Consider the following 19,309-nt stretch of genomic DNA (forward strand, 5'->3'; position numbering starts at 1 on the left):
GACTGCCTACTCCAGCAGAGCATCGCTCCTTCCTCCTTCCTGTGTCTCCTCCTCGTCTGTGGACCTTGCCCCCTTATGTGTCACCTGACTGGAGAAGCCGTGCCCACCCACTTTGCACATGGGCCTTAAGAGGCTTCCAGTTGGCAGTAATAAAAACATTTTTAAAATTAACAGTAGTTCTGTTGTCCATCACGTTTTTCCCATGGGCACCATAATCCCACCCCTGTATTTAACAATTATAAACAGTTTGCTATCATCTATCTATCTATCTATCTATCTATCATCTATCATCTATCTATCATCATCTATCTATCTATCTATCTATCATCTATCTATCTAATCTATCTATCATCTATCTAATCTATCATATATCTATCATCCATCTATCATCTATCTATCTATCTATCATCTAGCTAATCTATCATCTATCTTTTAAAAAAATATTTATTATTTATTTTTGGCTGCATCGGGTCTTAGTTGTGGTGTGTGGGCTTCTCTCTAGTTGTGGTACAAGGGCTTAGTTAATGGCACTAAGTCCTGTGGCATGTGGGATCCTAGTTCCCTGACCAGGGATCGAATGCACGTCCCCTGCATTGGAAGGCAGAGTCTTAACCACTGGATCACCAGGGAAGTCCGTCTATCTGTCTATCATCTATCTAATATATTTGTGTCTATATAACTATGTATCTAGCTATCATCTAATATATTTGTGTCTATATAACTATGTATTTAGCTATCATCTATTTGTATCTATATAACTATGTATCTAGCTATCATCTATCTAATATATTTGTGTCTATATAACTATGTATCTAGCTATTATCTATGTATCCAATCTACCTGATCTCCATATTTATCTACGTATGTATGTATCTACGTATGTATGTATCTTCATATGTATGTATCTACATATCTATCTTTGTATCTGGGTGCTCATATACCCACATGTATGCACACGTACACACACACACGCTGATAGTACCTCATGGCACGTCACCCCTGCATCCTCCAGCATGCATCTTCAAAAAATAAGACAAATTTCCTTACATAACCACAACACCATGACCACATCTAAGAAAATGTTTAACAATTCCTTAATCTAAGAAGAGAGACATGAACTCCTTGATTGCATATGTATTTTTTGCACAGCAGCAAAGTGGAAACAACCCTTTTTCTATTCTGCTTGTCTCTTCACACATATGTGCTCCTGGGGCATGTTTGTTTGCTTCTTGGCTGTGAGTTCCAAATTGTCTCAATTTTGTCTCCCTGCAGAGAAATGTCTAGGCTGCTCCTGGGAAGGCTTGGGATGTAGGAAAAGAGAGGGATATGGGGCGGGGGGGAGGAAGGGGGAAGAAGGGGATATTTGGAGTAGGGGATGGGCTCATTCCTCCAAATTTCTTCATTCTTGAAGAGCAGGGGCTGGAACGGTGATGGTGCAGAGCAGGGTAGGGGGGCACTGGGGGCATGTTTGTTTACTCCCATCTGTGACAGGTACTGGTTCAGAAGTTGTCCTTCAAGAAGTCTCTTTATCATCAAATACTCTAGAGCTGTGCTGCTCTGTTATTAGCCACCACATGTGGCTATTGAAGTGTAATTAAAATGAAATACAATGAATAATTCAGCTCCTCCCTCACACTAGCCCCAAATCAAATGCCCAGCAGTCACATGTGCCTGAGGCTACTGTATTAGACAGTAAATGTTATAGAACATTTCCATCAGCACAGAAAGTTCTATGGGACAGCACAGCTCTAGAATGAAATTCCAAGGGTAATAGAGCGCAGTCTGCTGCTGCTCTGCCTTCTCTCCCCTCAAGCTGGGGATCCTGCTGGTCAGACCACCCAGGGAAATGGGTGAGGTTCTGTGAGGTGACAACCTTCACAGTACAGTGGAGAATATGCCGTTCACTTCAGCTATAAAACTGGCCTTAGCAATGGAAGCAGCTATGGGCTGAGGCTTTATGGCTGAGCACATTCGAGCGGAGGATGGATGACCACTTGTGGGGAGCAAAGCATACGAGTATGTGCAGGTGTGTGTATTTGTGTGTGCCCGGGCACATGCATGCCTGTGCATCTGAGTGTGTACATGTATTTACGGAAAGCTGAGGAAGGGATTCTGCACTAAATGACCCCTAAGGTCTTATCTCTGAAGACTGTATTCCACTCCACGTCTTTGGCCTGTTCTTAGTTTTTCCAGGAGAGGAGATGCCCTGGTCTGTATAGTTTTGCAAACTTCACTTACTGCATTAAAATTTTACAAAATTCTTTCATATTGCTTAAGGAGAATCATCCTTACAGAAACCTGACATAATTTCCTCTATCCAAACAGCATCTCTCTCACATTCCAGTTTCAGCTTCTCTTCTCAGTGGACGTATAAACCAGGCACTGATTATAGGATGGTGCAACAGGGATCAGTCATCACTGGTATTTGCGAACCTTTTAGGAGCTATCTTGATACTGCTTTTTATAATATTGAGTATTTTTATAATATTCCCTTTTCAACTCCCTTTCAATTCTGATTGCATCAAAGAGAAAATTTTCATTTTGATCCTACTCTTTAGCCCTTCTGTAACAGTTCCTAATCTACTTCTTTTTAACAGAGGGAGAGGGAACCTCAGGCTCTGAGCTTTGGTCAGGGAAGGAAATCTAACTAAGATTTGATAACATCACTTTGTTTTCATTATATTCATTTTTATGGTCACTTTCTATTCATGGTAAGTGATTCTAGTCTTCCATTTTACCACAGTGATTAAAATATCCCTTTCTAAATAAATGTACCTAAGAGTCTATGTCAAGAAAGACATTAATAGGGCAGATGGTAAGTAAATAAAGTCCAAAGTTATGAAGACAGTGCAAGAATGACGGTCACTTTGGAAGCTCTGTTTTGATGGAAAGAGTCACGGACATTAGGGTCTACTCTAATTGAAGAATTGCATCAGAGGTCCCAGTCATGGGTGAATCACTTCAGCTCCCTGTAAACGGTGGGGAGTGATGGGGAAAGTACCTGTTATGTCCAACAGATTGGATCAAAGGTAAGGATGAGGTGGGATGGTTAGTAAGCTTTGGAGGGAGGGCAGGCTATATAGACATAAGCTGTTATTACCATTACCCTGTGCCCATAGGAATAATAATCTTTCCTTTGTTCTAAGCCAAAAGGACACCTAGTCATATCTGGATTCCGAATCCTTCAGGGCAAGGATTCTCATGGGATCACTGGGAAAAGTCTAGTGGTTCTGCAGGAGATGGGGAGAATCAGTAGAAGAATAGATTACCATTTGGTCGCTGCTCTTATGGATAAAACTTGGAGTGACCTGGGGTCTCAGTCGCCCCCCACATCCACACCTACTCTCAAGTCAGAGGCACACCAGGGTCTTGGGGGTGGCCTTTTGTGATGTATTGTTGCTTGAAACAGGTGTTTTGTTAAACTGGGTAGGAAACGTTGTGTAACAGATTTTCTTCTCATGGATCTTGACTCTGGGGTTCCTCTTCGGTTTAGTGTAGTAGTTTCTCCTGGAGGATTTCGATTTCGGTAGATGGCATCCCATTGACCTGGGTGGGGGCGAGAGGAAATAGAAACCTTCAGTTGGTCATTTTCTGATCTCTGGCTTTTAGGAAAAAACCTGGTGAATCCTGTGGGAAGGGAGAGAATAAAGTGATTTGTCCCATTCTTGATGAGGGGTCAGTAGAATTGATTTTTTAAAATCCAATGAATGGTGCAAAATACCATCAGATTCACAGGAAGACTATGGTCAACAGGTTAGACTTACTAAGAATTCAAATTGCATTTGGGAAGATGTCTGATGGAGTGGGAGTGTGCTTGGTGCCAGGCTGTTTACTAAGCATTTCAATATCTTCAGCTCACATAACACAATAATCCCGTGAGATAAATACTATATTCCCATTTCACCCACAAGAAGCAGACTTTGAGAGGTTCATTTGCCTAACATTAAACAACAAGTTTAACTGATAAACATGGAATTAGACCCCAGTTCTGAGTCCAGAAATGAGCTCTTAATCACTTTGATACACTGTCTACTAGAATGTCAGGACTGGAAAGAGCCTGAGAAATTTAGGTCAATCCAAATCCTTCATGGAACAGATAAGAAAACAGGCCCAGTGAGATTTCATTTTATTTTCCCCAGTTTGCCACTGGGTTTGTGTAGAAAATTGGTAGAAAATGGAGGAAAAGAGTGAATATAGATGGGGATCTCTATCTAGAGGCATATGGTCATTGAACCTTCACACTACCCTATGAAGTAGATATTATTCCCATTTTACCAAAAAGGAAACCAAGGCCTAGAAATGTTAGAGCAATTACCCTGGGGTTACAGAGCTCGTAAAGACCACACTTGCTAGTTTTGGTTCCAGGTTTAATATAACATCAAAAGCAAATCTCCTTCTACACATCCTCATGACTTCCCAAGCCAGGAAAGCGAGGTCGATTGTGAAGGGACAGGGCTGAGAGCAGTGAGGTGCCCTGAAGAGTTGTGAACAGGGACTGATGGAATAGAGGCAGCATTTTACGAAAGTGAACTTGGGGTGAAGAAGAGATTGAGTGGGGATGGGTCTGGCTGCAGGGAATGCTGCTGGGGAGCCCTCGTTGCAGTGCAGGCTCTTGGAGGAAAGCCTGGAACTACACAGTGGCAATGGCAATTAAGAAGCAGCAAGCAGGATTTCCCCAGTGGTCCGGTAGTAAAGAACCTGCCTTCCAATGCCGGGGACATGGGTTCTATCCCTGGTGGGGGAACTAAGATCCCACATGCCGTGGAGCTACTAAGCCCGCACACACTCTAGAGCCCACGCGCTGCAACAACAAAAAGATCCTATAAAACTCCTAGAGGAAGACATAGGCAGAACACTCTATGACATACATCAAAGCAAGATCCTTTTGGACCCACCTCCTAGAATCATGGAAATAAAATCAAGAATAAACAAATGGGACCTCATGAAACTTAAAAGCTTTTGCACAGCAAAAGAAACCATAAACAAGACTAAAAGGCAACCCTCAGAATGGGAAAAAATAATTGCCTATGAAACAACGGACAAAGGATTAACCTCCAAAATATACAAGCAGCTCATGAAGCTTAATGCCAAAAAAGCAAATAACCCAATCCACAAATGGGTGGAAGACCTAAATAGACATTTCTCCAAAGAAGACATACAGATGGCCAACAAACACATGAAAAGATGCTCAACATCACTCATCATCAGAGAAATGTAAGTCAAAGCCACAATGAGGTATCACCTCACACCGATCAGAATGGCCATCATCACAAAATCTGGAAACAACAAATGTTGGAGAGGGTGTGGAGAAAAGGGAACTCTCCTGCACTGTTGGTGGGAATGGAATTTGGTACAGCCACTATGGAAAACAATTTGGAGGTTCCTTAAAAAACTAAAAATAGAACTACCCTATGATCCAGTAATCCCACTACTGGGCATATACCCAAAGAAAACCATAATCCCAAAAGAAACTTGTACCATAATGTTTACTGCAGCACTATTTACAATAGCCAGGATATGGAAGCAACCTAAATGCCCATCAACAAATGAATGGATACAGAAGATGTGGCATATATATACAATGGAATATTACTCAGCTCTAAAAAGGGATGAGATGGAGCTATATGTAATGAGGTGGATAGACCTACAGTCTGTCATACAGAGTGAAGTAAGTCAGAAAGAGAAAGACAAATATTGTATGCTAACTCACATATACGGAATCTAAAAATGGTACTGATGAACTCAGTGACAAGAACAAGGACGCAGATACAGAGAATGGACTGGAGAACTCGAGGTTTGGGAGGGGGCAGGGGGTGAAGGGGAAGCTGAGACGAAGCGAGAGAGTAGCATAGACATATATATACTACCAACTGTAAAACAGATAGTGGGAAGTTGTTGTATAACAAAGGGCGTCCAACTCAAGGATGGAAGATGCCTTAGAGGACTGGGGCGGGGAGGGTGGGGGGGACTCGAGGGGGGGGAGTCAAGGAAGGGAGGGAATACGGGGATATGTGTATAAAAACAGATGATTGAACTTGGTGTACCCCCCAAAAAATAATAAATAAATAAATAAATAAACTGCCTTAAAAAAAAAAAGATCCTGTGTGCTGCAACTAAGACCTGATGTAGCCAAATATATATATATACATATATATGTATATATATGTATATTTTTTTTTAAAGAAGGAGCAATCAATCAAGAGGCATTGTTAAGGAAGTACCCAAATTTTCAGGGTTTGGTAAAGGGAATGTAAGGGAGGAAGGAGAGATGGTGCTGGGGTCTTGAGCCTGAGCATTGAGAGGATGGCAGTGCCCTAGATGGCCATGGGGAGGGCAGGAGGAACCACCTTGGAAGGAGAGGGTGAAGTGGCTGATTTGGAGGGGATGGCAGGATGAAGTCAAGTCAACTGTCAATCAGGAAATTGGAAAGAGATGAGATTAGATTTCAGGAGAAGGGTTAGGGCTGTATATAAATATCTGGGTGCCATCAGTACCCCAAGGATCCAGAGGTATAGGGATAGAAAGCCCATAGGGTAGAAAGGATACCCCCCCCCCCCATCTAAAGTTACTTGTCTTCCCTACAAAGGCGGCAAAACTCTGCATCTTAATGAAGAGAGCTAGATACACAAGTACACCTCATCCTGTCCCCTGCAGTCTGGCTTGCAAGCACAGCTGTGAATGTGACATAATAGTGAGAAGCCTAGATCTGACTCCTTCTCTTTCCAGCAAGTCTAGGTCTGGGAGCCCTGAGAGAAAAGGCACGGATTTGGAATAAACATCTGGAGTTGAACCAGTTGTGGGACAGAAGTCAGCCTGAGGTGCATCCTAGTCTTACTCTTACATGCCTCCCCACCCTCCTCTCTTCTTCTCTTGTTCCTCAGCTCCTGCTCCCCCACTCCCAGGTCCTTACCTAAAATTCCCAAATACATTCTTTGGTAATGTCTTCGCTGTCTGCCAACAGGGTGCCACTTCGGTCGGATCGCATGTAGAAGCCATTGGGTGCCAGCACCGTGAGCAAGTTGCTGCCCTGAAGCTCTATACAGAAGTTGAGGGCGAACTTTCCCCAAGGGCGAAAGGTGCCAAAGGATGTTATTGACCAGAAGGATCCACCCTGTGCTGGGGAGGGAAGAGCTCAGGTCAGTGGGCCATTCTGGAGGGGAGTCTCCTGCAGTACAGCCTCGGAGGAGGCTCCCAGGAGGCACACCACCCCTCCCGGACCACCCTACCCTGCCTCTGTTGGTGGGTCCCTCTCTGGAAACACAAGAGGGCTAGTTTCTGTTCTGCCTGCCCATTCTGGGGGCCTTGAAGTGTAAAAACAAACAGAAACTCTGCTTTTCCTTTTATATAAGTAGGCCCTGAGTGGCAGGCTCTGAAGTCTGAGTTGGGGCTAAGGCTGGGCTAGACCCAGGGGTGAGGAAGAGGAGCTACTCACCCTGGAAGTGGTAGATGCCCTGGCGGCAGGGCAGCAGGTGAATGCAGTCGGGCTGGTCCATGTTGCACTGCAGGAGGTCGTGTTCTGATGAGGTGCCCACGTACCCATACCGTCCCCGCAAGGCGAGGAACGGGCGGTTGGCCAATCGAATCCCAAATTCCTCATTTGGGCCTGAAAGAAACAGGAAGACGTTATCTGGATGGGCTGCCTCTAGATGCTTCCCCAGATGCATGCAGGAAGATGGGCACTAATTACAGAACGGTGTTGTCAGTACCTAAATATTTAGTGAACACTTACTATGTGTCAGGTCTCATGCTAGGTGCTTATGAAATGTTTGTGAAAGCACTTAGCACAGTGTGGAGGCCAAGAAATTTTAATACTCTTCCTTCCTTTGAGATGTGTTAATCTATTTAATCCTCAGGATAATCCTGGAGGCTATCATCTCCACTGATGGTGGAGACAATGAAACTGAGCCTCAGAGAAGTGGTTTGCCCAAGTGATGATGAAACTTCAGTAACTCAGCAGGTATACGGACCCACATCTTCTGACCCCAACTCCAGTGGTCTTGCTATCAGAACTCCAGCTCCCCCTGAAAGCATCTCTGACTTGGAATAACCTGGCAGGGCTGCTTGGCTCACCTGGAATGGTGACATTGGCCATCAGCAGGCCATTGGCTGCGATGCCCAAGAAGCGTCCGTTGGGAGACTGCAGGATGATCCTGCCACAGTTCCAGTGCACACGGAAGAAGGTTTCAGACTCGAGCGGGTGCCCATCAGCCATTACTGTCCTATGGCGCCTCTGGAGAGGATATTGGGAACAGAGAAGGGAAGCAAGGGCCCAAGATCTCAGCTTTCTTCTCATTAGTTTTGTCCTTAGACCCTCTTTCCCACATCCTACCCTCTGGCTTTTTCTTTTTTTATTCTCCCAGGGTATGCTTGTGCCTTCAGATGCTTTTTGGAAAACATGTTGTGACCTCAGCTCTCCCACTTCTCCAGTCTGTGCTGTATTCCATATGGAGAGAAATGAACCTTGGCCCGGACTCCAAAATCATTTCAAAATGGATCATAGACATAAATGTGAAAGCTAAACTATAACTACAGTTTTAACTACAAACTTCAAGAAAACGTAGGGGAAATTCTTTGCAAGTTTGGGGTAGGCAATGATTTCCTGGAGCAAAAAAAAGCACTAACCATTTATAAAATGGAGAAATTGGACTTCGTTGAAATTAAAAACTTGCTGCTCAAAAGACAGTATTAAGCAAATGGAAAGGCAAGCCACAGATTGCGAGAAAATGTTTACAATACATAAATCTGGCAAAGGACTTGATGTCAGAATACACAAAAACTCTTACAATTCAATAATAAGACAAACAACCCAATAACAAATAAGCAAAAGATCTGAACAGATACCTCACAAATAAGATATACAAACGGCCAAAAAGCACATGAAAAGATGCTCAACACTATTAATTATAAGGCAAATGCTGGGAGAAAATACTTGCCAATGAAGCAATGGACAAAGGATTAATCTCCAAAATATACAAGCAGCTCATGCAGCTTAATACCAAAAAAGCAAATAACCCAATCCACAAATGGGCAGAAGACCTAAATAGACATTTCTCCAAAGAAGACATACAGATGGCCAACAAACACATGAAAAGATGCTCAACATCACTCATCATCAGAGAAATGCAAGTCAAAGCCACAATGAGGTATCACCTCACACTGGTCAGAATGGCCATCATCAAAACATCTAGAAACAAATGCTGGAGAGAGTGTGGAGAAAGGGGAACTCTCCTGCACTGTTGGTGGGAATGTAAGTTGGTATAGCCGCTATGGAAAACAGTTTGGAGGTTCCTTTAAAAACTACAAATAGAACTACCATATGATCCAGTAATCCCACTCCTGGGCATATACCCAGAGAAAACCATAATCCAAAAAGAAACATGTACTGTAATGTTTATTGCAGCACTATTTACAATAGCCAGGACATGGAAGCAACCTAAATGCCCGTCAACAAATGAATGGATAAAGAAGATGTGGCATATATATACAATGGAATATTACTCAGCTATAAAAAGGAATGAAATGGAGCTATATGTAATGAGGTGGATAGACCTAGTTTGTCATACAGAGTGAATGAAGTAAGCCAGAAAGAGAAAAACAAATATTGTATGCTAACTCATATATATGGAATCTAAAAAAAAAAAAAAAGGTACTGATGAACCCAGTGACAAGACAAGAATGGGGATGCAGATGCAGAGAATGGACTGGAGGACACGAGGCTGGGGGTGTGGGGGGTGAAGGGGAAGCTGAGACGAAGCGAGAGAGTAGCATAGACATATATATACTACCAACTGTAAAATAGATAGCCAGTGGGAAGTTGCTGTATAACAAAGGGAGATCAACTCAACGATGGGCGATGCCTTAGAGGGCTGTGATGGGGAGGGTGGAGGGGAGTCGCGGGAGGGAGGGAATATGGGGATATGTGTATAAATACAGCTGATTGACTTTGGTGTACCTCATAAGCTGGTACAAGAGTGTAAAGCAATTATATTCCAATAAAGAGCTTAAAAAAAAAAAGGCAAATGCAAATTAAAGCCACAATAAGATGGCCTTACACATTTAATTTTAGAGTGGCTAAAATGAAAATGACAGACAATACCTAGTGTTGGTGAGGATGTGGAGCAATTAGAACTCTCATACATTATAGTGAGAATGTAGAGCAGTACAATTACTCTAGAAAACTGCTCGATAGTTTCTTAAGAAGTTAAACACACATTAATCGTATGACCCAATAATTCCACTCCTGCATATTTGCCCAACATAACTGAAAGCGAAGGCCCACAAGAAGGCTTGTACATGAATGTTCATAGCAACTTTGTTTCATAATGGCCCAAACTAGAAACAACTCAAGTGTTCATCAACAAGTGAATGGATAAGCAAATTATGTTTGCGTTTGTGAGTAGCGTTATGGAATATTACCCAGCAATAAAAAGGAATGAACTATTGATACGAGTGACATCACAGGTGAATTTCAAAAACATTATGCTGAGTGAAAGCAGCATACATACTGTAATATTATACAATTCCGTTTATATGAAATTCCAGAGTAAGCAAATCTAATCTATAGTGAGAGAATATATATTGATAGCAGTGGGGAGGGCAAGAAGGGAATTTCTGTGATGACAGAAATATTCTCTACCAAGGGGGGGATGTAGGGGGGGAGTTGGGGTGGGATGAACTGAGAGATTGGGATTGCCATATGTACATTACTAATAAGAAAAAAAATATCAAATTGTACACTTTAAATATATGCAGTTTATTGTATGTCAATTATATCTCAATAAAAGTTCTAAAAAAATATTCTCGAACTTGGGATATGGTTGTAGCATGACTGAATACATTTGTCAAAACTTATTGAATTGTACACTTAAAATGGGTGCATTTTATTGTAAGTAATTAATGCCTCAATAAGGTTTTTTTTTTTTAAGTTTTTTTTAAAAGAGGCCCCATTGGATGAAAATGAATGTTTATTGACAAGGGTCTTCACACTTCACCTCACCATCTGATCATCTGCCTTGAAGAAGGAAAAAGTGTGTCTAGAGAGGGAGAGCTTAGGGCTTAAGGGTTCTCTTGCTCAGAAAGTCAAGGTCTCACCTGGGCCAGGTAGCAGCCATTGGCTGACCGAAGCTGCAAGGTAGGGCTCTCGTTGTCACCTTCAAACTGGAACAAGGACATTGGGGTTACGTGCTCAGAAGCGGCACACACCTCCACATCTGCAGAGGAAGAACACGTCAGAAGAAGCCCGAGTGTGGCCTCAGCCTCAGTCTCAGCCCCTCCTCCACACTTTATGGCTGGCATTCCTTCTGCTTTCCTTCCTCAGCCTTCATCACCTTCGGCTGGACCATAGTAGCCTGGAGAAGACCCAGGCCACTTTCCCTCCAAGCCCATGCCCCTGCTTTAAAGCCCTTCTCCATGGCACCAGAGATCCTTTGGGAGCTCAGGATCTTCCTTAACAGCAGTTTAAAAAATCCTCACCAATCCTCTTTTCAGCAGCCAGCCCTCCCTCCCTCCATGGCTGTGTTGGACCCAGCACTTGCCGTAGACGACGGAGAGAAACTTCCGAGCCTTGGACCTGAGGCTGACCCAGGTAGGGCAGCGCTGTAGGATGAACCACTCTTCGCCCCCATGGGGATTGGAGCCCAGGCTCAGGAGCAGGCGTGTGCCCTGTGGATACAACATGCCTCCCTCTCCATCGCTCAGCGCCACGAGCCCTCCGGGCCGCACTTGCATGTGGAAAGCTGTTTGTGCTGAGGGTTGGGAGACCAGCCGGTCTAAGTGGGACAAGAATGTGTGTGCAGAGGTCTCCAGGTGGTAGCATCCATCTTGGAAATGCAACAGGAAGCCACATTCCTCCAGGCAGGGAACTGGTGCGTCCACCCAGACTCTGCCCATGGTGGGGTCAGCCCGGGCATAGCAGTGGTTGAGGGGGCTGTAGAGGATCACGTGGACATGCAGGGCTGGCCGGGGGGTCCACATGTGGTAAGCTGAGAGGACCCGGGAGGTGCAGAAAACATCCTCACCATCAGATTCCAGATAACGACCGCTGATGATGCACTGGAGGGTCCATTTGCCATTGCGGTGGAAGCGGATTAGGAAGCACCCGTGATGGCTTGTCCTTGGCCGGCCATAGCACAGAGAACCGTCCGCCTCGCACAGCAGGTAGAGGCCCTGCAAGCTTCTTAGTCGCACCACAGCCTGTGTGTCATGCTCATTGCTCACTAGGATCTCCCAGGTCTGGAGGCATCAGGAGGGAGAAGGAAATCAGTACTGCCAAGAGACTAGGCTGAGGAGCCCTCCAACCATCACCCCTGGCATCACTCCAGCACCTTCACTGAGGACAACCACCTTCCCTCCACATCTGCCTCCTTTCTGTCCACGCTGCTACCCTCTCACCCAGTGGTAATCAAAAGGTCTCAGGGCACCTCCACCACCGGAGCCATAGGGCTTCTCAAGATCCCAACAGACGTTCTAGGTGCCCACTCCTCCAGGGAATGGAAGGTAAAACTCCCTCTCTCTTCCTTGATTGTTTCCTTAAATACCTAACTTTCCAATAAATGCTTTGGTTTAAGTCTTACTTCTCTTTTTCTCACTGTTGTCCTTGGACAGCACACTCAGCCAACACGTCCACCCCCCAAAACCACCTCCCCAACAAGGCAGGAGAAAAGCAAGACCTCTTACAGACTGGCCGGGGCTCCAGGGATGAGGATGAGCGCACAGACTGTTGAGATGCAATTGTCTGTTTCAGCTGTGATCAACCTTGTTATAAGCGAGAGGAACCTGCTGCTGCCACTCTCTATAGCACAATCCCAAAGGCGCCTAATCACTCTCTAAGATGAAGACCAAATCTCCAGTGGCTTCTGGAGTACCCCATTCTCAACCTACAACCAGAACATAGACTTTCCAGTAACTCCACTGGTCCAACTTCCCCGGATGCCCACAATTCTGCCTTCTAGCCTGAGCTCTCCACTTCTTTTGGTGTTAACACAACCACTCTGTGCTGGGATAGAGGGTAGGGAGCAGTCAGAACAAGACAAGGTAGCAAAGCCAGGGCTGAGGTTTCGCCTCATGGAATACGTTTAGAGAAGGGGAGATGGAGCATTGGAAACCTCTGAGCAAAAGCTTGGCTTGCCCTGACAACGGCAGAGGCTAGCAGAGTGATTAGGTTGAAAGTGTATCCACATACACACACACACACACACACACACGTATGCACGCATGTGCACAGCTTAGGGAAAGTGGTTCCAGTGCAGGTTTGCTTTGTTACCTGTCTCCGGCCCAAGCCCTTTGCAGTCGCAGTGACTGTATTCTTATATGTCTCAAAACTGAGGTAGGATCCTGCCCAGCTGATGAGCCCAACCCTTAGGTCCTCGGCCTTGGGCTGTCTTGGCGTCCACTCCACCTCATCCATGGGGCCGGCACCACAGGTGATGACTCAGTCCGGCCCAGCCTTCCCCCCAGTGGTGGGGTTCCAACAGGCCATAGGGCCCAGAATCAGGCCCTTAGTACCCACTGGAAGACGTTCCCAAAGGGAACTTCCCGGGCAGAGGCTGGCCTAGGGCCCAGCGCCTCTGTGACCCGGGAGCATTGTGACTGTGAGGGCAGCCTCTTATCCTACCACAGAGGGAAAAGGGCACTGGCCCAGCAACATCAATTCACAGCCCAGAGGAAGTGGGTCCAGGGCCTCTGGCACTAGCCTCCCCACATCACTCCAGGCATCGTGGTAGCTAAGACTGGGAATCAGAACTTCAGCCCGAGCCAGCGACCACCTGTGACTTCAGGCAAGTCCCTCCCCTTCTTCACTTGTGTTCCTCATTTTAATCACAAGACAGAAATCAACCTCTTTCCTCCCCAGGAAGTGGGTTCTGCCTGGCTATACCCTGGGGCTCAAGTGTTTTTAGAGTTAAAAGTATCTAAGAAAAATCTATTGACTTTTATGGCCCTTGGGAGGATGAGGCCAAAACATCTCCAAAAGAAGGTCCTTTTCAGGGAGTGTGAGGAAACCCTAGATAACCAGCGAGGATCAGATTACTTATGCTAATCAGGAAGGGCTGCCTCCGGAGCAGGTAAGGAGATTGGCCTGGGGTGGGGTGGGGGGTGAGGGTGGCAAAGAGCACCCTCCTCAGTCCCCAGTTGCACTGCTGCTGGGCAGCCAGCCAGGGCTGCCCCTAAGGATACGCGCCCTTCCTCTCATCAAAGAGTCTCTGTTGGCTAAGCGCCTCCAGACCCATTGCCTACAAGGCTCATGGAGAAAACCAGCCCAAAGCCTGGAGAAACTGACAACACAAAATAAGGAGGGAAAAAGGCAAAAAGAAATAATGGTGATGACGGTGGGTTTTGTTTAAGCTTTGCTGGGATGCAAAGAGAAACAGGCAGAGTGACGCACACTTGGAGAATAGCCCACACCCTTGGTCCCGCACACGTATTTTCCTGCTCCCCATACGTGGGGTCTCCCCAGGTAGAAAGAGTTCCAGTGGTGCACTGAGGGAACTGTAATCCTCAGGCCCTATCAAAGTTTTATAAAATAAGGCTAACACACTGTGAGTGACAGAATCACCGGGGTAATTTTAGAGATGCATATTCTTGGGCCTGATGAATCACATTTTCGGAAGTGTGCCTCAAGACCCTTATTTTTAATGAATGTTCCCTCCCCCTGAAATTTTACTGTGCACAGTCATCATGAAGAGCCACTTCTCTAAGAAGCTGGGAGATAGATGGGAAACAGGAGTTAGGTGGCTTATAGACCCGTGAAGGTAGAGCCTGTTACCCGCAGCAAAGGCCTCTTGGAATTGGGGAAGGAATGGGATTTCCTCCACTGGAGCCCCTAAATACTTCCAGTCTCAAGAGTAAAGGAGAAGCTGAGCTAGATGAGGGCAGAGATGTGTGTGTGCGCTTGGGGGAGGGGGTTGGCCCTGCAGCCTTAGCTGCTTCGAGCCTCCCCCGTATTGTCTCTTTGCGGCCAGTAACCAAGCCCCCCACTTCTAGGCTACAGACAACACTGTGTACAAACCACAGCAAATTTATTATATCCAGTGCCACATCATAGCACCACCCGGAGCCCTCACCTTCCCTCCCCACCTGGCCCCAAGGGTACACCCGAAATGGAAAAAACAAAAGTAAACCCAGATCCCTGCTCCTCCTCTGGAAGAAGGGAGCTTGGCCCTGGAAGCCCCTTTCCACAGGTCCCAGCAAGCAGGAGAGCACACCCCTCCGTGCCCAGAGAGCGGGGCTCCAGGCTCCAACGACAGAGAGAACATGCAGGCAGGAGCAGGAGCAGAGGCCCGTGTCTGCGGGGGAGGAGGCGTTGGGAGGGAAGGGCACTGCCTGAGGAGTCCGGGAGTCTGGTTATCCCGGGATGCACGCGGGAGCTTCCGGGCAGCAGGGGCCGGCCCCTGGTTGGTTAGCGCTTCGACAGCTCATGGGACAGCCAGTCCAGCCCATCGTACAAGCCCGTGCCTTGGGTGGCACAGGTGGCCTGGACGTACCACTGTGGGGAGAAGAAAAGAAAGAGGTCAGAAACGGGGAAGAAAAGAAGATGCCTTTATTTCCTGCCCCACCTGGGGCTCCCTTGGGGGAGGCAGGCCCTCACCGTGCGGCTGCGCAAGTGCTGTAGCCCCAGCTTGTCGGTCAGCTCGCTCACGGGCATGGCGTTGGGCATGTCCTGCTTGTTGGCAAACACCAGCAGTACTGCATCCCGCAGCTCGTCCTCCTGCAGCTGGGAGAGGCAAAGGGAGTGGAATCCAGCTGTGTACGGGAGCCCCCCCCCCCCCCAGCTTTCTGCCTTCTAGCATATTTGTGGGAAGGATGGAATATTGTGTCCTCTACTGCTGAACAAAGAGTTATAAATTAGCTTGAGGCCATTTTGGTCTGAACTCCAGAAAGAGTCTTTTTCTAATTTGACTACTTGCTCTAGTCAAAATGACAAAATTTCCAAATGGAAAAACAAGAATGTAAGATGATGTCTCTGTCCACCACGTAGAACTCCCTCCTCCCCACCAACTTCTCAGACTCAGTTGTGAGGACAGGAGAGAACGCAAGGAAAAAGCAAGTCCTATACTTTTTACCTGATCCCAATTCAAAACAGGGTGAATTACTTCCTGTGACTGTGTCCACAAAGAGAAAAGCACATTAAAGGCCCATGAGGTATTTCCTGACTCTCACACCAGCACAGAGATCTCTCTGTCCCAGGGCTCTGGGTGCTCACCATCTTCTGGAGTTCATCAGCAGATTCCTGGACCCGCTCTCGGTCATTACTGTCCACCACGAAGATGAGGCCCTGGGTGGGAAGGAAGAAAGGAAGGAGGAGCAGTCACTCGAACCCGGGACATATGCACCCTAGTCTGGCTCGCTCTCTCTTCTGCCCATCTTTAATTGTGTCTAAACCCTTCTCATTTAGTAAACTTCCACTACGGCTCTGCAGACATATTAGCACAAACTGTAGACACCCAGCAAAGGATACAGCCTCTGCCCTCAGGCAAGCAGTCTAGCTAAAAGATGTGCAAGGGAACAGGGAAAGGCACGTGATGAGAGCTAAATCAGGCAGCGTGGATTCAGAATTCTGCTTCTCAGGAGAAGCTTAAGGTGGCTAAGTCTCAGAAGTCTGAGGCCAGTTCTACAAAAACTGATGAGAGGCTAGCCTACAGAAGAGGGTAGAAGGGGTTAAGGTTTTTTGTTTGTTTTTTTTTCTGGCCTGGGCCAACATATCAGTCTTTCTAACCCTAACCCTCTTCCCCTGGGGTTGGGGAGCCCCAACCTGAGTGTTCTGGAAGTAGTGCCGCCACAGAGGCCGAATCTTGTCCTGGCCACCCACGTCCCAGACTGTGAAACAGATGTTCTTGTATTCCACTGTTTCCACGTTGAAGCCTGCAGATAATTGGAAAAAATATGGGGAAAAATTCCTGAAAGGAAGGAACTCACTAAAACTAAGTGAATTCAGCAGGGACACAAAATCAGAAAGCAACGATCAAGGTCCAAGGGAAAAGAACCCCAGAGGACCGGCTAGTCCACAGAGGAGGCGGGGCTAGGTCATCTCCATCCCGCCTCATCTTGCGCGTAAAGAAACCCTGACCCACTTCTCAGGTAGCAGTATCTGATGTCAGGGTCAGCTCCCTGCACGGAAACAAGGGCCTGGGGCAGAATGCGGAGCAGATCCTCAGAAGGGCCGCCGCCATGCTCCCGCTGCTCCCGGCCTCGCCTCCGGACTCACCTATGGTGGGGATGGTGGTGACAATCTCCCCCAACTTCAGTTTGTACAGGATTGTGGTCTTGCCAGCTGCATCCAAGCCAACTGCAACGGAGAGGAGCGCAGGGATGGCGATGGGAGCGAGGGCGCCCCCTAGAGCCCAGGGAAGGGTAAAGGCCAGGACAACTGATGCTGACGGGGGCGGAGAGCCCGAGCGCCTCCAGGTGCGCGCTGTTATCTACCTTCGGGGCCTTGAGGGCAGTCTGGGTGGGGAGCGCCAACTCCTGCCTCCAAAGCGGGCGAGGGGCGGCAGAGGACTGAGGGGAAGGATGCGCAAGAGAAAGGCCGTGCTCCTTTTAAAAGTCGTCTCCAAGGACGGCATCCTTCCTTCTTACCAGCCGGGCTGGGGCGGAGCGAGCTTCACCCGACCCAGGCCCGCCGCTCCCGGTCTCAGGCCGCGGGGGCGGTGCTGCAGACTGCGACCCACCCAAGAGTAGCGGCCCCGGGGCGCCTAGGAGGTGGGTGACTCGGGGTCAGAGACCCGGCTGAGCTGGGCTGGAGGGACGCGGGGGCAAGAGGGCTGCGCGGGGGCCGGCGCTCCATCCGGGCCGCGCGCTTGATCTGCCTCACCCATGAGGATCCGCATCTGCTTCTTCCCGAAGATCCGCGAAAAGAGCGCGGACACGGTGAGGCCCATGGCGGGGCCCGGGGGAGGGGGCGCGGGCACCGACGCGGGGTGCGGGCTGGAGCCGGCCGGCCGCTGGGGGATGGGGCGCAGCAGCAGCAGCAGGAGGAGGTGCCGCCGCCGCCTCCGCGCGTCCCGGCCCGCCCTACGTCACCTCGGGCCGTCCCCCGCCCCGGCCCCGCCCCCGCCCAGCCTCCAGGCCCCGCCCCGGCCCGCCTCCAGGCCCCGCCCCGCCCCGCCCCGCCTCCAGGCCCTGGCTCAGGAAGACACTCCAGCTGAGCGAGTCTCCGTAGCCTTCCCGCGTCTGGCGCCGGCTTTGAAGATGGAAAGGGCCTGGGTCTCCCCCAGTTTCTGGCGCGCCTAGCAGGTCTGTGGCGCTGAACCGGCAACCCAGGCGGGGCCGAGGAAAGCCTACAAACGCTCCGTGACGGCCCTCCACCCCCATCTTCAGAGTGGCGGGTGGCTGGGCTTTGGTTTGTTGTGTCCAACACACTCTGGGCTCGTAGCTCTTGGTAACTAGCAGCCTCGACTCTGTGCACCAACCCCGAGGGAGCGGAAGTTCTGTGCGAGTCGTAGTCCTCCCTTTTGTCCTCTCAGCTCCCAGTGAAGGACTTTGAACGTAGCAGGTGGTTCACTGACAGTAGACTCTCGAGCGGACTACGCCAGAGGTGGAAGATGCCCTTCATGGTTCCTTAAAACGCTAGCTTCATAGACCCCCCAATCAACAGAATCAGTGGATCTGGGCGGCGGGGCCGTATACCCTACTCGTGTATACCGGAGAACTCCGTCTTCGCCTCGATGGCCCTGGAAACAGTGCCTTTCAGTCGAACCGGGCAGCCTTTCTGAAGCTCCTTCCTCACTCTGCCACAGACCTGGGAACCTGGATTTTTAACGCACAGCTATCTAGGATTTTGTGAGGCTCTTGCCAAAGAGCTTCACAGGTTATTTCCCCACTCATCTTAGTATCTGAGGGACAATAGCAAGATAGAAATTAATTTAAATTTCTTCTATGGCAGAGACTGGGTCAATGCCTGGCACCTAATGCATGCTTAACAAATGCTGACTGGGTTGAATGGACTAATCGGTTGCTCAGTGGAGCAAGGGCAGGCATTTTGGCCTATTCTGGATTCACAGTGGGCTTCTAGGGTAAATTGCTCATGGACTGGACATGGTGAAATGAGCCGGGAATCAGAGAACTAACTTCCTTCCTTCCCTCCCTCATTAAATATTTATTGAGTACCCATTTCATGCCATTGTTCCAGTCCTCAGTTTAAATCTCAGTTCCGACTTTTTTTTTTTTTTGAGGGCTTGTCTTCAACAATACTCACAACCTATCATTTTCTCATCTATAAAGGGAGACTAATATTTGTCTTGTCTCATGAGGTTATGGTGAAGATTAAAATGGTAAGATAATGTATCTGAATGTTTCGTCTGATGCAGCTGGATGA

The 19,309-nt window shown here is 47.9% G+C and overlaps 2 protein-coding genes across 2 annotated transcripts; both read right to left on the reverse strand.

Annotated features, from left to right (window-relative positions):
- Window positions 1–3,509: 3,509 nt before the first annotated feature.
- FSCN3 (fascin actin-bundling protein 3) lies at window positions 3,510–13,405 on the reverse strand. The gene is made up of 7 exons (XM_057733289.1): window positions 13,262–13,405; window positions 11,535–12,231; window positions 11,092–11,210; window positions 8,071–8,230; window positions 7,433–7,603; window positions 6,911–7,116; window positions 3,510–3,546 (listed from the first exon to the last, which is right to left on the reverse strand). The coding sequence occupies exons 1-6, from the start codon at window positions 13,403–13,405 to the stop codon at window positions 6,911–6,913; spliced, it is 1,497 nt and encodes a 498-aa protein (XP_057589272.1). The 3' UTR covers window positions 3,510–3,546.
- Window positions 13,406–14,997: 1,592 nt separating this feature from the next.
- On the reverse strand, window positions 14,998–18,005 carry ARF5 (ADP ribosylation factor 5). The gene is made up of 6 exons (XM_057731475.1): window positions 17,807–18,005; window positions 17,201–17,281; window positions 16,748–16,857; window positions 16,199–16,270; window positions 15,584–15,709; window positions 14,998–15,481 (listed from the first exon to the last, which is right to left on the reverse strand). The coding sequence occupies exons 1-6, from the start codon at window positions 17,871–17,873 to the stop codon at window positions 15,395–15,397; spliced, it is 543 nt and encodes a 180-aa protein (XP_057587458.1). The 5' UTR covers window positions 17,874–18,005; the 3' UTR covers window positions 14,998–15,394.
- Window positions 18,006–19,309: the final 1,304 nt, after the last annotated feature.

This window comes from Hippopotamus amphibius, chromosome 4 (assembly GCF_030028045.1).
Source record: "Hippopotamus amphibius kiboko isolate mHipAmp2 chromosome 4, mHipAmp2.hap2, whole genome shotgun sequence".
Classification (NCBI taxonomy): domain Eukaryota; kingdom Metazoa; phylum Chordata; class Mammalia; order Artiodactyla; family Hippopotamidae; genus Hippopotamus; species Hippopotamus amphibius.